The 17,632-nt window shown below is 39.4% G+C and overlaps 1 protein-coding gene across 4 annotated transcripts in view; it reads left to right on the top strand.

Annotated features, from left to right (window-relative positions):
- CASK (calcium/calmodulin dependent serine protein kinase) overlaps window positions 1-17,632 on the top strand; it is a 362,608-nt gene that overhangs the window by 113,816 nt on the left and 231,160 nt on the right. For all 4 annotated transcript variants that reach the window (XM_029929409.1, XM_029929408.1, XM_029929407.1 and 1 more), the window contains exon 3: window positions 16,703-16,808. In XM_029929409.1, coding sequence (XP_029785269.1) covers window positions 16,703-16,808 — 106 coding nt within the window. The remainder of the gene's footprint in view (window positions 1-16,702; window positions 16,809-17,632) is intronic.

The raw sequence follows: 17,632 nt of genomic DNA, 5'->3' as shown, positions 1-17,632 counted from the left end.
CTGACAGCTATCTCAGAGCCTGGAGCCTGTTTCGTATTCTGTGTCTCCCTCTCTCTCTGACCCTCCCCTGCTCGTGCTGTCTCTCTCTGTCTCTCAAAAATAAGTAAAAAAACATTAAAAAAAAATAATAATAATAAAAATAAGTACTATAGTGATTCTGAAAAGCTCCAAATGAACCAACAAGCCATATCTAAGGGAAATAGGTTTGAGTGTGGAAAAATATAGTCAGACATAATTGACTTTTCATTTTAGAAAGAATTCTTTGACCGTAGTTATGAGGATGACATTTGAGGGCTTTTTCAGTAATCTAAACAAGATAAATGCTGGCCTCAACTAACTCCCAAGTGGGAATTGGGATGGGCCAAAAGAGGAGGAAAAAAAGATTCCTGAAATCTTAAACAGTCGAATCAGATAAGTATTAGTATTTGAATTAATATTTGTAATTAGTCCTTGACTATCTTTTACATGGAAGGTTTGTCTGTCTCCTCCCCCCACCCCATTTATTTATATCTGTGTATTTTTCATCTCTTTTTTTCTCTCATCCTTACAGTACTCCCATTATGCATATGTCATTGTGTTAATTGGTGTCCCACATTTCTCTGAGGCTGTGTTCATGCTTTCTTTTTCTTCTGTGTTCTTCAGATTGCATAATCTCTATCAACTGATCTTCAAGTTTGGTAATTCTTCTGCTGTCTCAGTTCTATTTTTCAGCCTTTCTAGTGAATTTGTCATCTTGATTATTGTACTTTTAACCCCAGAATATACATTTTGCTCTTTTTTATAATTTCTCTTACTGGTTTTCACTATTTGAGATGTTGTCACCCTTTCCTTTAATTCTTTAAACATGAATTTCCTTTAGTTCTATGAATATACTTACAATAGCTGCTTCAAGGTCTTTCCTGCTGAAGTCCAACATCTTGGCCCCCTCAAAGGCAGTTTCTATTTTCAGTGCTTTCTCTAACGTGTGTAAGGGTCACACTTTCCTATTTTCTGCATGTCTCCTAACATTTTGTTGGAGCAGCTCTGGATATTGACACCCCTCCCACACTTCGGGACTTGTTCTTGTTTGTTTATTTGTTTAATGATTTGCTGGGCTAGTTCACTGTAACCTCTGATGTCTCTCTCCAGCAGACTGGGGTATGACCACAACATTACTGACCATCAAGAATGACTGGCTTTCCCCGGGCCCTCTTTGACCATGCCTTCCTCTGGTTTCCCATTAAGATGATCTATTGGTATCACACTATACTAATTGCTAGCTGATACAGTTTTTGACAATGCCCTGTAGTATAAATTGCTCCATGGTGTGATCAATGAAAGTCTAGCCCTCGTCAGGAGTACAGTTTGTTTCTATTAAGCTTGCTATATTCTCCTCTAAGCAGAATCTCTGACTTTGGAGCAAGAGCTGGGGGATTGGGGGGATTTATTCCTCACAACTACCTCCACCCACATCCTCTCTAAGGAGCAGGTCTTTGTGTTGGAGGGGAAAAGGCATGAACTGGTGCCCCCTCCTGGCTGCTACTACCATTCAGTATGGATCTTTCATACCCAACGCCAGGGAGGATAACGTTGTGTGTCAGTTTTCAAGAGGTACTAAATGTACTTGGACGAGGAGCTATGGGGGTCCAGATGCAGTCCTTATCCTGAATGCAATGGCTTCGCATTTTTCTTAGTAGTTTCTGAATAAGTGTTTCTCAATTTATTGTAAGCCCCTTGGACCAATCTCCAGAGATTTTGGTGGTTAATTTTGACCAGCTAAATATATCTTTCTAGGAGGAAAGATAATGAGTTTACACAGCCATTCCAGAAGCCCTGCCTAATCATTATATTTGTAATCCTTCTTCATGTTATGGCAAAGTAGTTGTTCAAAAATATAATCAGATGACTTGCATTGAAAGGACTAAACTAAGATTTATTTTACTTTATTTTTGAGAGACAGAGAGAGACAGCATGAGCAGGGGAGAGTAAGAGAAAGAGGGAGATACAGAATCCGAAGCAGGCTCCAGGCTCTGAGCTAGCTGTCAGCACAGAGCCCGACACAAGGCTCGAACCCACGAACTGTGAGATCATGACCTGAGCCGAAGCCAGATGCTTAACCAACTGAGCCACCCAGGTGCCCTTACACTAAGATTTTTTGAAAAGTATTATGATTTTATGACCGAAATTTGCTCTGGTTGCATTTTACTTTGAGATCTTACACTTGTTTTCTTTTAAATTTTTTATGGTTTTTATTTATTTTAGAGAGACAGTGCGAGCAGAGGAGGGTCAGAGAGAGAGGGACATACAAATTCTGAAGCAGGCTCCAGGCTCTGAGCTAGCTGTCAGCACAGAGCCCGACACAAGGCTCGAACCCACGAACCGTGAGATCATGACCTAAGCCGAAGCTGGACGCTTAACCAACTGAGCCACCCAGGCACCCCTATACTTCAGTTTTGAGAAATAGCTTACCTCTAAAGTTTATTGTCAGAATTGAGTAGTTGCAGACCTAAAAAGCAGTATAGAAGAGTGTGAAGAGCATAGGTACTGGGGCCAGACTGACTGGGTTCAAATCCTTGCTCTGCAGTTTGAGTTCCGAGGGTAGGTTTCTTCACTGCTCTTACATATGCTTCATATGTAAAATGGGTATCATCTGCCTCCTGGGGTTGTCGTGAGGGTTAAACAAATGGACAGATCTCAAATGGAACCTGACTCCAAGCACTCCTCAAACATTAGGTGAAGGTTATTGTTAGACATGTCAAGGGCAAGTAATCATCTCATCTGCGTATTATCAAGACTAATGATATTATTGTCTGTAGCCAGAGATCCTGGTGGTATTATTTGTGTAAATAGCTTTAATATGATCTTTAGTGCCCTCTAGTTCCTCTTTTTTCCACTAGAGGACAAACATTAGATATAGTAGATATATTTTTCCACCCCACTTCTTCATTTAACCTAATGAAGTTATAGTACATGCACTATGCAGTGACACAGCACTGTTAGCCATATATCACATTTGTTTAAAACGAGTGCATTTAATAGTGAGGGTACCTTAAAGTCTTCCATTTTTTTAAATGTTTATATTTGAGAGATGGGCACAGCAGAGAGACAGTGGGACAGAGGGTCCGAAGTGGGCTCTGTGCTGACAGTAGAGAGCTCAGTGCCAGGCTCGAACTCACAAACTGTGAGATCATGACCTGAGCTGAAGACGGATGCTCAACCAACTGAGCCAGCCAGGTGCCCCTGAAGCCTTCCATTTTATGTCCTGGTAATACATTCTGCTTAATAACATTAGCACCCAGTTATCTACACATAGATGTTATTTTGGGGAGTCAGACTCTGAAAATACTTTAGCTAGTATGGATGTGCTAACTGGAGTAGATTGCCACAAATTTTGGACACCTATAGAATCTTCCAGTACAGTGTAGGGCAGCAGAAAGATTGCTTGATTGGGAACTAGAGGCTGAGTTCATCTTCTAGTTGTGCAGTGAACTAGCTTTGTAATTGGGCATGTCACTTGCTTTTCTAGGGGTTCATTTTTCTTATGAATAAAATGTGAGGATAGAAAGGAGTATGTGATGATGGTTCTCTTACTGTCCTTCCCATTTCTTTTTATTTTTTTAAAGTTGTTATTTAGTTTTGAGAGAGAGGGAGCAAGAATTCCAAGCAAGCTCCACATTGTCAGCACAGAGCCCAATGCAGGTCTTGAACTTACAAACTGCGAGATCATGACCTGAGCCAAAAACAAGAACTGGATGGTCAACTGACTGAGCCACCAGGTGCCCCATGTCCTTCCTTCCTATTTATAACACTCCCTGATTCAGTGATACATATACTTTGATGTGAAACAGAGGATGTAATAGACATTGGTCGAGTGGAGTTCTGTGTGCTTGGTGGGAATGTACATCCGCAGCAATAGTAGGGTTTGGCAAATGATGAAATACCAAGGTCTGTACAGGGGTGGGGGCAAATGTGTTACATCACTGCAGGGTATGCCTGCTTCAGCTGCGGGGATCGACAAGGAGAACATCGAGGCAAAGTGTGAGCGAAATTTTGTTGAGTGAATCGGGTTACCTGCAGAGAAGGAAGCACATGGAATGTCAAACAGAGGAATTGGTATTTTCAAGAGAATACACAGCATGAGCAAAGGCGGGAGGGTTGCAGACACAGCAGGTAGTTCAGGATGGGGGTGTCAGGGAGGATGATGGATGAAGCTGGAAAGAAATGTCATATGTGTGACATCCAAAATAAAATTAAGAAGCAAACCTAGCTTGACTAAGAAGCAGGAGAACTCAGTTCGATTTTCAATCCTGTTAGTAAATAGCTCTGTGGACCCAGTTAAGTTGTTTGACTTCAAATCATTTTTAGAAGGCTTTTAAAGCCAAACCGTGGCACTATAATATCTTGGTGTATGGCATGCAGAGCAATGAAGGTTTTGGAGAGATGTCATAATACCTGTTTTAGAGTAAAACTAGGATGACAGTGTAATGAGCAGAATGAGAAGAAGGAGCAGGAGGCCAAGAAACCCAAGGAAAGATTCAGACAAGAATCCATGAGGGCTGAAACTAGGGCAAGTGCAGGAAGGGGCCGATCATTTTGACAGCTGTTGCAAAGTATAATGAACCTGGTTAGCAGCTGCGCATCGGAATTGGAGAAGCAGTAGTAAGTAGTTGGTGTGAGGGTGAGCCCAGGGGCTGTCTGGGAGAATAATGGTGCTCGTGGTCAATAGGCCACACACGTGTAGCTGTGTGGATTCCGCTTCACTTTTTCACCAGCATCATTATTAGACACTTGTATACCTGTATTCTATTTCTTTGTAAACAATCCTGTGGTCTAGTTCAGATTCAGTCCTTTATAAGCTGTATTACATGATTTTCCCCAAAAATTGTAGATGAAAAACTGCACAAAGTAAAAGAATAGTATATCAGTGTGCTTTAGTAATTGGATGTTCACACTGCCAACCTCTGGTCATCAAACTTGGTTTGATTGACATTTGGTAAAGGTAGGAAGGAGTTACTTCTACCAAAGATGGTCAGAGGGAGAGAAAACACAACTTATTGCACACATGCTCTGTGTCATGCACTTTGGAAAATACGTACTTTATTAACCAGCCAGGGCTAACTTCAAATTCCTTTGGGAACCCTTATTCTTTCCATTTTTTTTTCTTCTAAGATTTCATTTAAATTCAAGTTGGTTGGCATATAATGTAGTATTATTTCAGAAGTAGAATTAGTGATTCATCACTTACATATGACACCCAGTGCTCATTACAAGTGCCCTCCTTAATGCCCATCGCCCATCTAGCCCATCCCCCCACCTCCAGCAACCCTCAGTTTGTTGTCTACAGTTCAAAATCTCTTATAGTTTGCCTCTCTCTCTTTTTTTAATCTTTATTTTTCCTCCCCTTCCCATGTTCATCTATTTTGTTTAAGTTCCACATATGAGTGAAATCATATGATATTTTGTCTTTCACTGACGGACTTCCCTTAGTATAATACACTCTAGTTCCATCCAGGTCATTGCAAATGGCAAGATTTAATTCTTTTTGATGGCTGAGTAATATTCCCCTATATTGAGTGGATATATATATATATATATCTCCACCCATTTGTCAGTTGATGGACACTTGGGCTCATTACATAATTTGACTATCTTAACTCTTTTGATTTTGTAGATGAGGAAACTGATATTCAGGGTTATACAGCTATTAAATGATGGAGACAAGATTTAAGATGGGGCTACTCACTATATATCTGTTGTTCTATTATATCATTTCTGCCTTCCTGTAGAAGAGTGTTAGCATTGGGAAGGATAAATGCCAGATCTGTGGAAATAGGGTGACCACCCATGCTACAGGTCCCAGGCAAACCAGGACAAGTTGGCAGGTACCCTTCTGGAAAAGTCACTTATATGAAATAAACCATTCTCTAGAATGACCTAAATAACATACTGTTTTTGTATCCCATAATATTGAGACCTGACTTAGATCTTTTGTTACTATTCAGTGGCAAATGGACTTTTTTTTAATGTGTGTGTGTTGTTGTTTTTTTTTTTTTTTTTGAGAGAGAGAGAGAGAAACAGCAAGAGTGGGAGATACAGAATCTGAAGCAGGCTCCAGGCTCTGAGCTGTCAGCACAGAGCTCTATGTGGGGCTCGAACTCATAATAAACTGCGAGATCATGACCTGAGCTGAAGTCAGACGCTTAACTAACTGAGCCATCCAGGCGCCCCAATGGACTCTTAAGTGAAAAGGGCTTAAGGCCCTGCCTGACTTCTTTCTGCTTGTTCTTGCTAGCTGAGAACATCCTCCCTTGCCAGGATTGCACTTAACTGTACATGAATCAGATGCTAGAAGCCTCTGCTTCTGTCTCTACTTTTGAGGAAGCTTATGTTTTATTTATTCCAAGTTTGATGAAATGACCAAGAGAACGATTAAGAAAAAAAAGCCGAAGAAGGCAGGTTGACTATAAACGTACATTCTTTAAAAAGTAAAGAGGGCCACCTGGGTGACTCACTTGATTAAAGTGTCTGACTTTGGGTCAGGTCATGATCTCATGGTTTGTGGGTTTGAGCCCCACATGGGGCTCTGTGCAGACAGCCCAGAGCCTGCTTTGGATTCTGTTTCTCTCTCTCTCTGCCCCTCTCCTGTTCCTGCTCTGTCTCTCTCAAAACTAAATAAAAATATTAAAATAAATAAAAGGTAAAGAAATACATATCCTGGCATTCAACGTACAACAAATGGGGAAAACACTTGGCATGAATATATAGATATACTTTATGTGCGTGAACATTATACTTCAATTAATAGAGAATTTATATTGTGTTGATAGCAAGATGGTAAATAGGAAATTGGGCCACATGGAATCCAAGGGAACTTTGTGTAGTTTTTAAGAAATGAAGAAAAACACACTCTATTGTGGCTTTGTGCACTTCAGAGAGTAAAGTGCTAGCTTTGGAGCAGAGGCTAAAATGATATGGGTGTGTTAGTTATGTTTTCTATCTGGTAATAGTTAACTTCAAATTGTGCCCATTATTATCTCTCTATCTGCAACAGTGCCTATAAGGCCTCCATATAAGGAGGCACTAGTTCCTATGGCTTTCCAGTCCTAACAGTGCTCTTGTGGCCTCCCGAAGCTGGGTTACGTGATTATCTGTCATGATCTTGATCCTTGGACATAAGCATCTAGGTCAGTCTCTTAGGTTTTTGTGCTTCCCTTAAATCTTACTGCAAAATCTTCTGGGGGCAGAGGATCTGTCATATTAAACATCTTCTAAAATGGTCTCTGATCCCAAATTAGTCAAAAATTTCTGATCTAGATAGCTGACACATTTTAGCTACTTAAGTATGCTACCTCCTGGTTTTGTAGAAAAGATTAAATGAGGGTAGTTTATTCTAAGGGTAAGGCAATGTATTCATTTACTTAAAATTTGACTTTAAAAAGGAGAAATCTGGGAGCACCGGAGTGGTTCAGTCAGTTAAGTGCCTGGCTCTTGATCTCAGTTCGGGTCATGATCTCACAATTCATGAAATGGAGCCCTGTGTCAGGCTCTGCAATGAGCGTGGAGCCTGCTTGGGATTCTCTGTCTCCTTCTCCCTCTGCCCCTCCTCCACTTGCTCACACATGCTATCCCCTGCCCTCACCAAAATAAATAAATTCTTTTTTGTAAAAAAGGAGAAATCTGGCCTTTTCGGAACTCCTTATGTTTCCCTTAGTCCAAAGTTTCACTGTGTACAAAAGGGATCCTCTTCCTGCTGCTGCTTTCAACCACTGTCTACAATTTCACTTTGAAACAAAAAGTTTCTACTACTCTGAAGCTTCTTTATCACTTTTTTTAAAAAAAATCAAGACTCTAAGGCAAGCTATTTAAATTACATCTACCTATTAGCCATTTGCAGCTATCTATATAAGTCTGAATTTTGTCAGTGGCCCAGCAAAATAAAGAAATAATTTGGTGGTTGGGGCCACGAGTCCTCAGGGCTCTCCATAATCCCTGATTTCAAGTTATTATTTGCCAAAAACAATTAGCTTATTTTTACTGATCCTTTTCACAGTGAGTACACAGATCAGTACTTTTTTTTTTTTAACTATAAGTTTGGTTGTTTTTTTTTTTTTTTTTACTGTTTTCATGAGATTAGTTGACAAAAAAGGATTCTGCTGGATGGGGAAACCCATATATATTTTTTTAAGTCAGTAATTAATTCACTATGCCATAGAGAATCTTGGCCTCGGGGATTCTTTTATTTATATATTAAAACAGACTACAGATTGCTTTCTGGGGAGACGTTTGGTCTTGCTGGCAGTATTTCCTGGGCTGTTCCTATCCTGGAGGAAGGAGGCTTGGAGGGGAGTGGATAGTAAGGAAGCCTAGCCTGGCACATATGCTTGTTGAACACCTGAGCTGTCAAGAAGTAAATAAAAATAGAAGGTAATGATAGGTAACATAATTAGGAGTATAAAATACAGGTATGCGGATAACATTTTTTGACTTACACATATTAGTTGAATTACTGTTTTTATTGCAATAACTTTTTAAACTTTATGGAATAAAAATTTGTGCACAATAAAATGAACCCATTAAGTGTTCAGTCCAGTGGCTTATAACAAAGACATACACTCCATGTGTTCCTTTCTATGAAAGTTCCTTCATACTCCTAGCAAGTATGTTTTTTAAGACTTTAATGTTGTAAAGTGATATTTAAACTGGTATTTCTCTATCTTCTATAAAATCAGTACCATTTTGAAATAGGCATCTGGTTTTTATAATAGTAAAAAATACCCTCTCTTTCCATTTTTTGTAAAGCTTTTGGCTTACATTTCCCAAAATGAAAAGCAGCAGAGGAATTGTTCCTTCTACAAATATTTAAAACACTGTCTTTCTATCTTTATCATGTACAGAATATCTTAAGAATGGTCATTTATTTGAAAAAACTCTAATAACTTGAATTTTATTTGGCTTGGATTTCAGTAACTTCTGCTTTTTCTTTTTATCCATGTAATTAACATCTTACTAGCCGAGTCTAAAACCGATTTTCACCAAATTCATGGTTGAGTAACTCCTTGAAGATTCAGTTATATCTTCTAAGAGACAAATAATTTGGTTTCTGTTTAACCTAATGTTGGCTCTTGTCTACAAATGGCTTTTTAAGCAAATGCTCTTCTTTCAGGATTTTAACATCTCAGAACATAAATATTAGTAAAGATCATTGAATTGGTCACCTATAATCTTTATTAATATCTAATTAGTAAGTTCAGTGATTTATAGTACTTCAGTATTGATTAGGAATGACCTGGAGTTTTTAAAATATAAGTCCCTAGGAAATAAATGGCACTTTAGATAATTATTTGCCCAACTCATCCTAATGAAGAGTGAGAGGGAAGACAAATAGTTCTCAGATTAATTGGCATTATTCTGTTTTTACAGCTGATAGTTGTTTATAAATACAGTGTTGAATTCAGTGTAAATGTGGTATTCAAGCTGCTTTAATGTATTTATTACAGTTATCAGAACTGAAAATTCTTTGGGAAATAAAACCCCATTAATCTGTAAATTCTTAATGCAGTTAAGATTGATTTCTAATAGTACTGCCTATTTAAGAAAACATTTTATATCAATCAAACGTCAGTTAATTGTACTCCTTTTCTTTATTCACCTGACAGATGAGATTTTTAGACCATAGGATTAAAAAAAAATATGGGCAAGAATTTAAAGACATTAGATGCTGCTTGGATTTCTCTTTGTAAAAAAAAAAAGATAATAAAATGTATAGGGTGGTAGTAAAATGTATAAAAGATCAAAGAAATAATGAGTTTGCACTTAACCCAGATTGGTGCGTCAGCCTATCTGGGCGTCTGGTCGTCCACTGGTTGAGAAGGTCAACTTTCCTGACTTACAGGAAGATGGCCTCATTAAAGCCAATCTGACCTGTGTTATTGCCAAAGGTAGCTGGGATCTCTGGTCTTCGAATTGGTTACTACATAAAGGTGGAACTCAGTAACAGAATTTGACTTTGTTATTAGGATCCTTCCAAAGTTCTGCTTGGATTCCCTTTTTGAAATATCATATGGTCATTAATTTCAGCACACCAAGGAAAAGATGTTGAATCAATAATGACTTTAATTTACTTATTTTGCTATTAATATTGATTTGACCGAACACATTAATACTTGTCCTAGTTATTTCTGTGAGTAGATTAGAATATCCTATATGTGCATTTGGAGCCTGCGGTCAGCTCTCAGTGAATTTTGCTAACTATTGAGTTCCTAACACAACTCAGAAATTGGAAATAAATGACAGTATTTATGTATTTGTCTGGAAAAGAACAGTATCTAATTTCTGATCATCATTAGTGACCGTCCAAGCTGACATAAACTGATTTTGTAGCAGGCTTGATAGCTTGTCACCCAGTGTAGTGTTTCCACATTAGCACTGTCGGGATTGGGTCTGAAGGTCCATTGTGAAAGCCCTGCAGCCCCAGGAGCCATTGTGCTGTCAAGAGCACTGGGCTTCGGTTATTGGTGCTGCTTCCTTTCTTACTATTTGTGGGATTTCAACAACTTCCTTCTTTATCTCACTGAACCCAGCGCCTCAGTTTCTTCCTCTTCAAAATGGGAATAGGTATATTTATCTCGCAGGATTATTATAATTATTAAATGAGGATTTATAGGATGGCACTTAAAATCTCAAATGTTGCATAGTAAACTCTCAAATGTTGCACTGCATACATAGTACAGTAGATATTGACCACTGTTTTTGAGTTTGGTAGATTAATCAAGATAAAATAATTTAAAACCACGAAAAGAAGGATTTAGATTAAAAATAGTGACAAAATTCCAGACTTCAGTTGAGTGATGGATTTAGATTATTAAAAGTGGAGTTTCCATCTATGGAGAATTTTTTTAAAACACATCTTTTGAGTTTAGATTCTTCTTTGAGTGACTGGATTACTTTGCAAAATACCTGTGTAAGAAATGTAGGAGAACTCACAACTGAGAAAAGATAAGGATTAAAGTTGGGGCATCTGGGTGGCTTAGTCCGTTAAGTGTCTGACTTCGGCTCAGGTCATGATCTCACAGTTCATGGGTTCCAGCCCTGCATTGGGTTCTGTGCTGACAGCTAGCTCAGAGCCTGGAGCCTGTCTTCGGATTCTGTGTCTCCCTCTCTCTCTCTGACTCTCCCCTGCTCATGCTGTCTCTCTCTCTCTCAAAAATAAATAACAAAAAAACATTAAAAATTAAAAAAAAAAGAAAGTAAATTTATCTAGAACTATACCATTCCAGTTTGGTAGCACTAGCCATGTTGTGGCTCTGAGCATTTCAAATATGGCTGGTCCAAATTTAGATGTGCTTATAAGTATAAAACACAACCAGATCTTAAAGACTTAATACAGAAAAAGAATTTAATAATTTTTATATTTAATATTTAATTTTAATATGATTGTGCTGATATGCTGTGGATATATTAGATTGCATAACATATATTTTTAAAATCAGGGCACCCGAGTGGCTATGTCAGTTAAGCATCCAACTTCGGCTCAGGTCATGATCTCACAGTTCGTGGGTTTGAGCCCCACGTCAGGCTCTGTGCTGACAGTTAGCTCAGAGCCTGGAGCCTGCCTCAGATTCTCTCTCTCTCTCTCTCTCTCTCTCTCTCTCTCTCTCTGTGCGTCCCCTGCTCATGCTATCTCTCTTCTCTCTTTCAAAAATAAAACATTAAACATTTTTTTAAATTAAAAAACATATTATTAAAATAAATTTCACCTGTTTCTTTTTACTTTTTAATGTGGCTACTGGAAAATTTAAAATTATGTGACTCACATTATACTTCTGTTGGGCAGTGCTGATCTATACTTACTGAATAGCTCTAAGCAAGCTAACTCTTAAATTTAGATCTTTTTAAGTTCAGATGTTGAAGTTGAGATTGCTACTCTAATGCTCTGAGTGCCAGAAATTCTTTCTTCAGTCATATTTGTAAATACCCAAATCATTTTTGAATAATGGTCAGATTACCTTGTTGCAGAATTGTGGTACTCTCAAAGTGGCATACAACTTTTAAAGACATTATGAAGAATTCTGTCACAAGAACAACTAGTAGCAAAATGAGTAATAAATACTTCCTAAGAAACTTTTAAATTTACTTTTATTTTTTGAGCAATCTCTACACCCAGTGTGAGGCTCAAACTCACGACCTGAGACCAAGAGTCACATGCTTTACCAACTGAGCCAGCCACAACCCCCAGAAAACTTCTTTTTAAAATAGACCACACTTAGGTGCACCTGGGTGGCTCAGTCAGTTAAGTGCCCAACTCTTGATTTTGGGTTATGTCATGATCTCAGGGTTCTTGGGATTGAGCCCTGCATAGGGCTCCACTGTGGAGCCAACTTAAGATTCTCTATCTCCCTCTCTCCCTTTCCCCCCTTCAAAAAATAGAAATAAAACAGACCACATGAAAGCATTTCTTTAACTCTCTCTTACTTGAGGGGCAGACTAGAGAGGTCGAACCTGCAGGGCATAGTTGCTTTACTGTTGGATGCCCAAAACTTCTTAGGAAACTGGTATTAGGAGTAGTGGTGGTGGTACTCACTCCTCATAAGGGATTGATTTTAGTGTGTTTCTCCAGTTATTGTCAGAAAACTAAATATTACTTTGTATTCAACCTTTTAAATTTCCCTGAGAGATTACAAATGGAAAACATACAAGAAAGAGTGGAGGGAGTTACCAGTTACTATGGACAAAGAAGCACATTAAAACAGCAGTGGTACCTCGGTCCAGGCACTCGCAGGCACGTTCTGTGCTTGTACCTCAAAGCAGTCAGATAATCACAACTTCAAATCATTATCACCTACTTTTGAATTTTTGCTACTCTGCCTCATGAGTTGATTTGTAGGAAAATGCTATTTTTAGTTTGCTATAACAGCAAGGAATTAATAGCACTTAATAAATACATTTTGTGTGTGTGTGTGTGTGTGTTTTATTTATTTTTGAGAGACAGAGAGAGACAGTGTGAGCAGGGGAGGGTCAGAGAGAGAGAGATACAGAATCCGAAGCAGGCTCCAGGCTCTGAGCTAGCTGTCAGCACAGAGCCCGACGCGGGGCTCGAACCCACCAACTGTGAGATCATGACCTGAGCCGAAGCTGGACGCCCAACCAACTGAGCCACCCAGGTGCCCCAATGAATACATCTTTAATTTACATTCACATCTAGAAACAAGCATTCTGAATTTAATGCTCCTGGAATCTATAATTTAAAAAAATATATATATACATATATAATGCATTTTTGTTTTTTAACCATGATTTCCCATTTGAGCATTTAATATACCCATTTAATTGATATTTGAATTATGGAAAATGGTTCCCTAATTATCTTAGATGTAAACCATCTTTTGCATCATTGCTGTTATAATTTCAAATATATTTTTATGTTCATTGTGTGCTGTTCGGTGTCCTGATTTTTAGTCCCTGAAATGCCAGATCCAGTGATGTTTAAATCGTTTTAGTCTTTGGGGTGCCTGGGTGGCTCAGTCGGTTAAGTGTCCAACTCTTGATCTTGGCTCAGGTCATGATTTCACGGTTTGTGGGATGGAGACCCGTGTCAGGTTCTGTTCTGACAGCTCAGAGCCTGCTTGGAATTCATTCTCTCTCTCTCTCTCTCTCTCTCTCTCTCTCTCTCTCTCTCTCTCTCTCTCTCTCTGCCCCTCCCCCATTCATGCTTGCTCACTGTCTCAAAACAAATACATAAACTTAAAAATAATAAAAACTAAAGATAAATAGTGCAGTCTTTGAATGGAGGGTACGCAGCAATTCTGCCTTCATTTTGAGGTGGGAGGGGTAGACGATCAGAAACTCAGCTGGGAGCACGTCGAGCTGTCTACCAAGCAGAAATGTGCAGGCCCAGCGGAAGGGCTCTTTAGAGCATCCATTTCTACTTGCAGTCCTTTTTGGTACAATAGCATGGCACATGGCAAAGTGAGTGTGGAAGTCGAAACACACTGTAGTTCCCTTGAAGGGGCAAAATAAGAAATAAGTGTTAAAATGAGTAATAAAACTCCTGAGCTTTTCATAAAATCTGGAGGCAGAACATTCTTGAAGGAGGAGAGAAAAAACTGTGCAGATACCTGATTTATGTGTCCTGGCTTCAGCCTGGCTTTCCAGCACACTTGTCAAAAGCCTTCCTCATAGTTACAACTTCTCAGCATGAAACCTACACCTGATTCACACCTTTCCTCTCCTGCATGACCTTTCCAAGCACTTTTGGAGATGGACACCATCATTCATGTGCCTCTGACCTCTTCCGTTCCGCTGAACACTGAGCCACCCTGCCCCTGAGCCCCAAAGTGCTGCAAACCACACACTCCTTCCACATCCGGGGGGGAGGGGGGAGGGTGTGTGTGTGTGTGTGTGTGTGTGTGTGTGTGTGTGTGTGTGTACCTTACCCCACTGCCCCCTAAAGGCAGCTGCATAGTCTGCAGGGCCCGCATCACCTATTTCCGGGTGGGTGTGGGTGGGTGTGGGTGTGGGTGTGGGTGTGTGTACCTTACCCCACTGCCCCCTAAAGGCAGCTGCATAGTCTGCAGGGCCCGCATCACCTATTTCCGGGTGGGTGTGGGTGTGGGTGTGTGTGTGTGTGGGTGTGTGTGTGTGTGTGTGTACCTTACCCCACTGCCCCCTAAAGGCAGCTGCATAGTCTGCAGGGCCCGCATCACCTATTTCCAGGCCCATTTCATCTGCAGTGAGGAAGGTATCCTTAGAGGGTAGCAGTTGCTCGGCAGGTGGCAGAACCTGCACCAAGTTTCCGGTTGTAGATCCCATGGGCTTTTCATCACTGCGACTTAGAAACACAGTGTTCCCTTTTTAAAGTAACAGCGAGAGCAGAAAAACAAGTCAGACCTTCTTCGACTTTGCTGTTCCTTTCCTACAGCCAGGTTCTCTGAATTTGATCATGTTGAAACCTGGCATGGCACTGTGGAAGGACTGTTTGCTGAGTTTGGAGGTGGACGGGCCAGAGCTCAGACCTACCCCTTGTAGCTGTGTGATCTTGAATGCATTTCTAGGCCTCAGCTTCCTCACCTGTAAAATCTCTGCCTCATCGGGTTGTAGGGACAGTAAATGGTAATGACTCTATTAAGTACTTAGGCCAGTGAGAAACATGATAAATTTTAATCTATCACTACATTAATTGTCTCCTGCATACTGACTTCAAACCTGCCTTCTCCACAGAACTTGATCTTGCCCAGAATGCTAATGGTCTTTTCTGGCTGACCCTTACAGGCTTTTGTCAGCCTTTTCCAACTACTCATGCCTTAATTTCCTCTATTCCCTTGACTTTTATAATATTACTGATTCTTCCTTTCCTGGTGGCGTCTCTTTTGTCTCAATTACTGACTTTTTTTTTCTCATTCTACCCTTTTGTAAGTCTTCTGTGGTTAAGTCTGCAGCCGTTGCTCCCATTGATAAGGCTAAGCTGAATTAATAAATCAGAGAGGAGATAACATCCCTTTTGCTTTGTGTAGTACATCCTTAGCCTTGGTTCTTCTTTACCTGTTTCCCTTTTACTTCCAAATGTAAAAATGTTGCATTGGATTCTATTAACCTGCCAACAGGTAAAACTCCACAATTCATACAGGAAGGCTTTAGTTCTCTTGTTCCATGTGGACATGGCAAGTGCTATCTATGCCCAAAATGTGTTTGTGTGATGATAATGATGATATTAACAGTTTTATTTTCAAATAGTATTTTGTAACTCTTATACAGTAGTCTTAACCTACACTGAATTTGTTCTTCAAGATAACACTATGCATAGTGTCCTGAATTATCAAATACCTTTTATAGATGATAGAAAATAAATTTCTGACTTTGATGCTGGCTGGGAGTAGTGCCTTTACTGTTTAAATCATACTACTTTTTTATCTTTGTTCCGTATAACTTCCCTGTGTTTGTGTGTGTGTGCAAATGCTAGATTTTAGGCTAAGAATAGACAACATTCGGGGCACCTGGGTGGCTCAGTCGGTTAAGCGTCCAACTTCGGCTCAGGTCATGATCTCACGGTTCGTGGGTTCGAGCCCCACGTCGGGCTCTGTGTTAACAGCTAGCTCAGAGCCTGGAGCCTGTCTTCAGATTCTGTGTCTCCCTCTCTCTCTCTGCCCCTCCCCTGCTCATGCTGTCTCTCTCTCTCTTTCTCAAAAATGACTAAAAAACATTTTAAAAAAGACAACATTCTTATCCAATTTAGGGAAAACTGAGAAAAGAGGTAAAATGTAAAACAGAAAATTGAGTTATTTATTAGCAGATCAAGAAAATTATAAATGTTGAGACTTGGTAATAAAGAGTTTGGGGAAAGTATTTGTGCTATTTACATTGCTTATTAATAAGGGCTGGGGTGCCTGACTGGCTCTGTCAGTAGAGTGTGCCCCTCTTGAGCTTGGGGCTGTGAGTTCAAGCCCCACATTGGACATAGAGCATAATTACTTAAAATAAATAAGAGCTAACTCTGTAATATTTATAGATAGATCAATAGATTGATTGATTTAGACTGGCAAGAATATGAAAAAGTTATATTGTCAAAGATTTTAAAGGGTAAAAAGTTAAGCTTAGCGTAAATGGGGGATTTCATCTCTTTAGTTAGAGAAGCCTTCATGTTACCATAGATCACATCCATTCATTCATCATTCACTCTGATTGTCTTTTGTTCTTACCTAACAAAGTATGTCCTTTGTTTGTTTTGCAGATCTAAAGCGGGAAGCCAGTATCTGTCATATGCTGAAACATCCCCACATTGTAGAGTTATTGGAGACATATAGCTCAGATGGAATGCTTTACATGGTTTTTGAATTGTGAGTGTACATTTTATTTTCTAAAGGGTTAAAAGTTTTAAGCAACCTTGGTTTGCAATAATGCTAACACTTTTCCTCTTAAAATTTAACAATAGTTGTGAGCTCATCTATTTAAAAAAAAGTAACAAGTAGAAAAGGATTATCTCATCTTAAGGTTCACAATGGCTAAGGAAGCAAAAGTTGGGCATATTGAGTTGCCCTCCTTTTTAGCATCCTTCAGAGAAGAGGCTGTAAAGAGAAATAGAGTTCAGATGGACAGGAGGCCCCAAAATAAAACATTCTGACCATAGGAATCCTATTGAAGAAGAGTGGGATGAGAGAAGAGGTCTCCATGTAGCAAGCCTCTTTCTTAAACTAAAATACAGACTCAGCTTCCTGTTTTGATATAATGACAATTTTGGCATATTAAGGAAATTCTGAAGATAACAATGTTATCTTGATTTTAATAAGCCACTTGACATGTTTCTCATTGAATTTTTGTCAATAAGATGGAGAAATGTGAGCTAAGGATAGTATAACTGGGTAGTTGTGTAGCTGATTGAATAACTGTGTCCAAAGAGATTGTATAAAGCTTTATGGAATGGCCTCCTACTCTTTTCAAAATTTTAATCCATGACTTTGATTACGGTCTCTCACAAGGTGATAATTAAAGCATTACCCAGGGCTGGCATCATTTTAAGACTCCACTGAGGATGGATTTGCTTCCAAGTCCACTCAGATGGTGTTGGCAGAAGACTATCAGACTGTTAGCCTTAGTTCCTTGCGAGCTGTTGGCCTTAGGCCACCCTAGGTTCCTTGTCACTGGGCCTCTTCATAGAACAGCT

The sequence above is a fragment of the Suricata suricatta genome, chromosome X (assembly GCF_006229205.1).
Source record: "Suricata suricatta isolate VVHF042 chromosome X, meerkat_22Aug2017_6uvM2_HiC, whole genome shotgun sequence".
NCBI classification, from domain to species: Eukaryota; Metazoa; Chordata; class Mammalia; order Carnivora; family Herpestidae; genus Suricata; species Suricata suricatta.
This window is presented reverse-complemented; position numbering and strand designations above follow the sequence as displayed.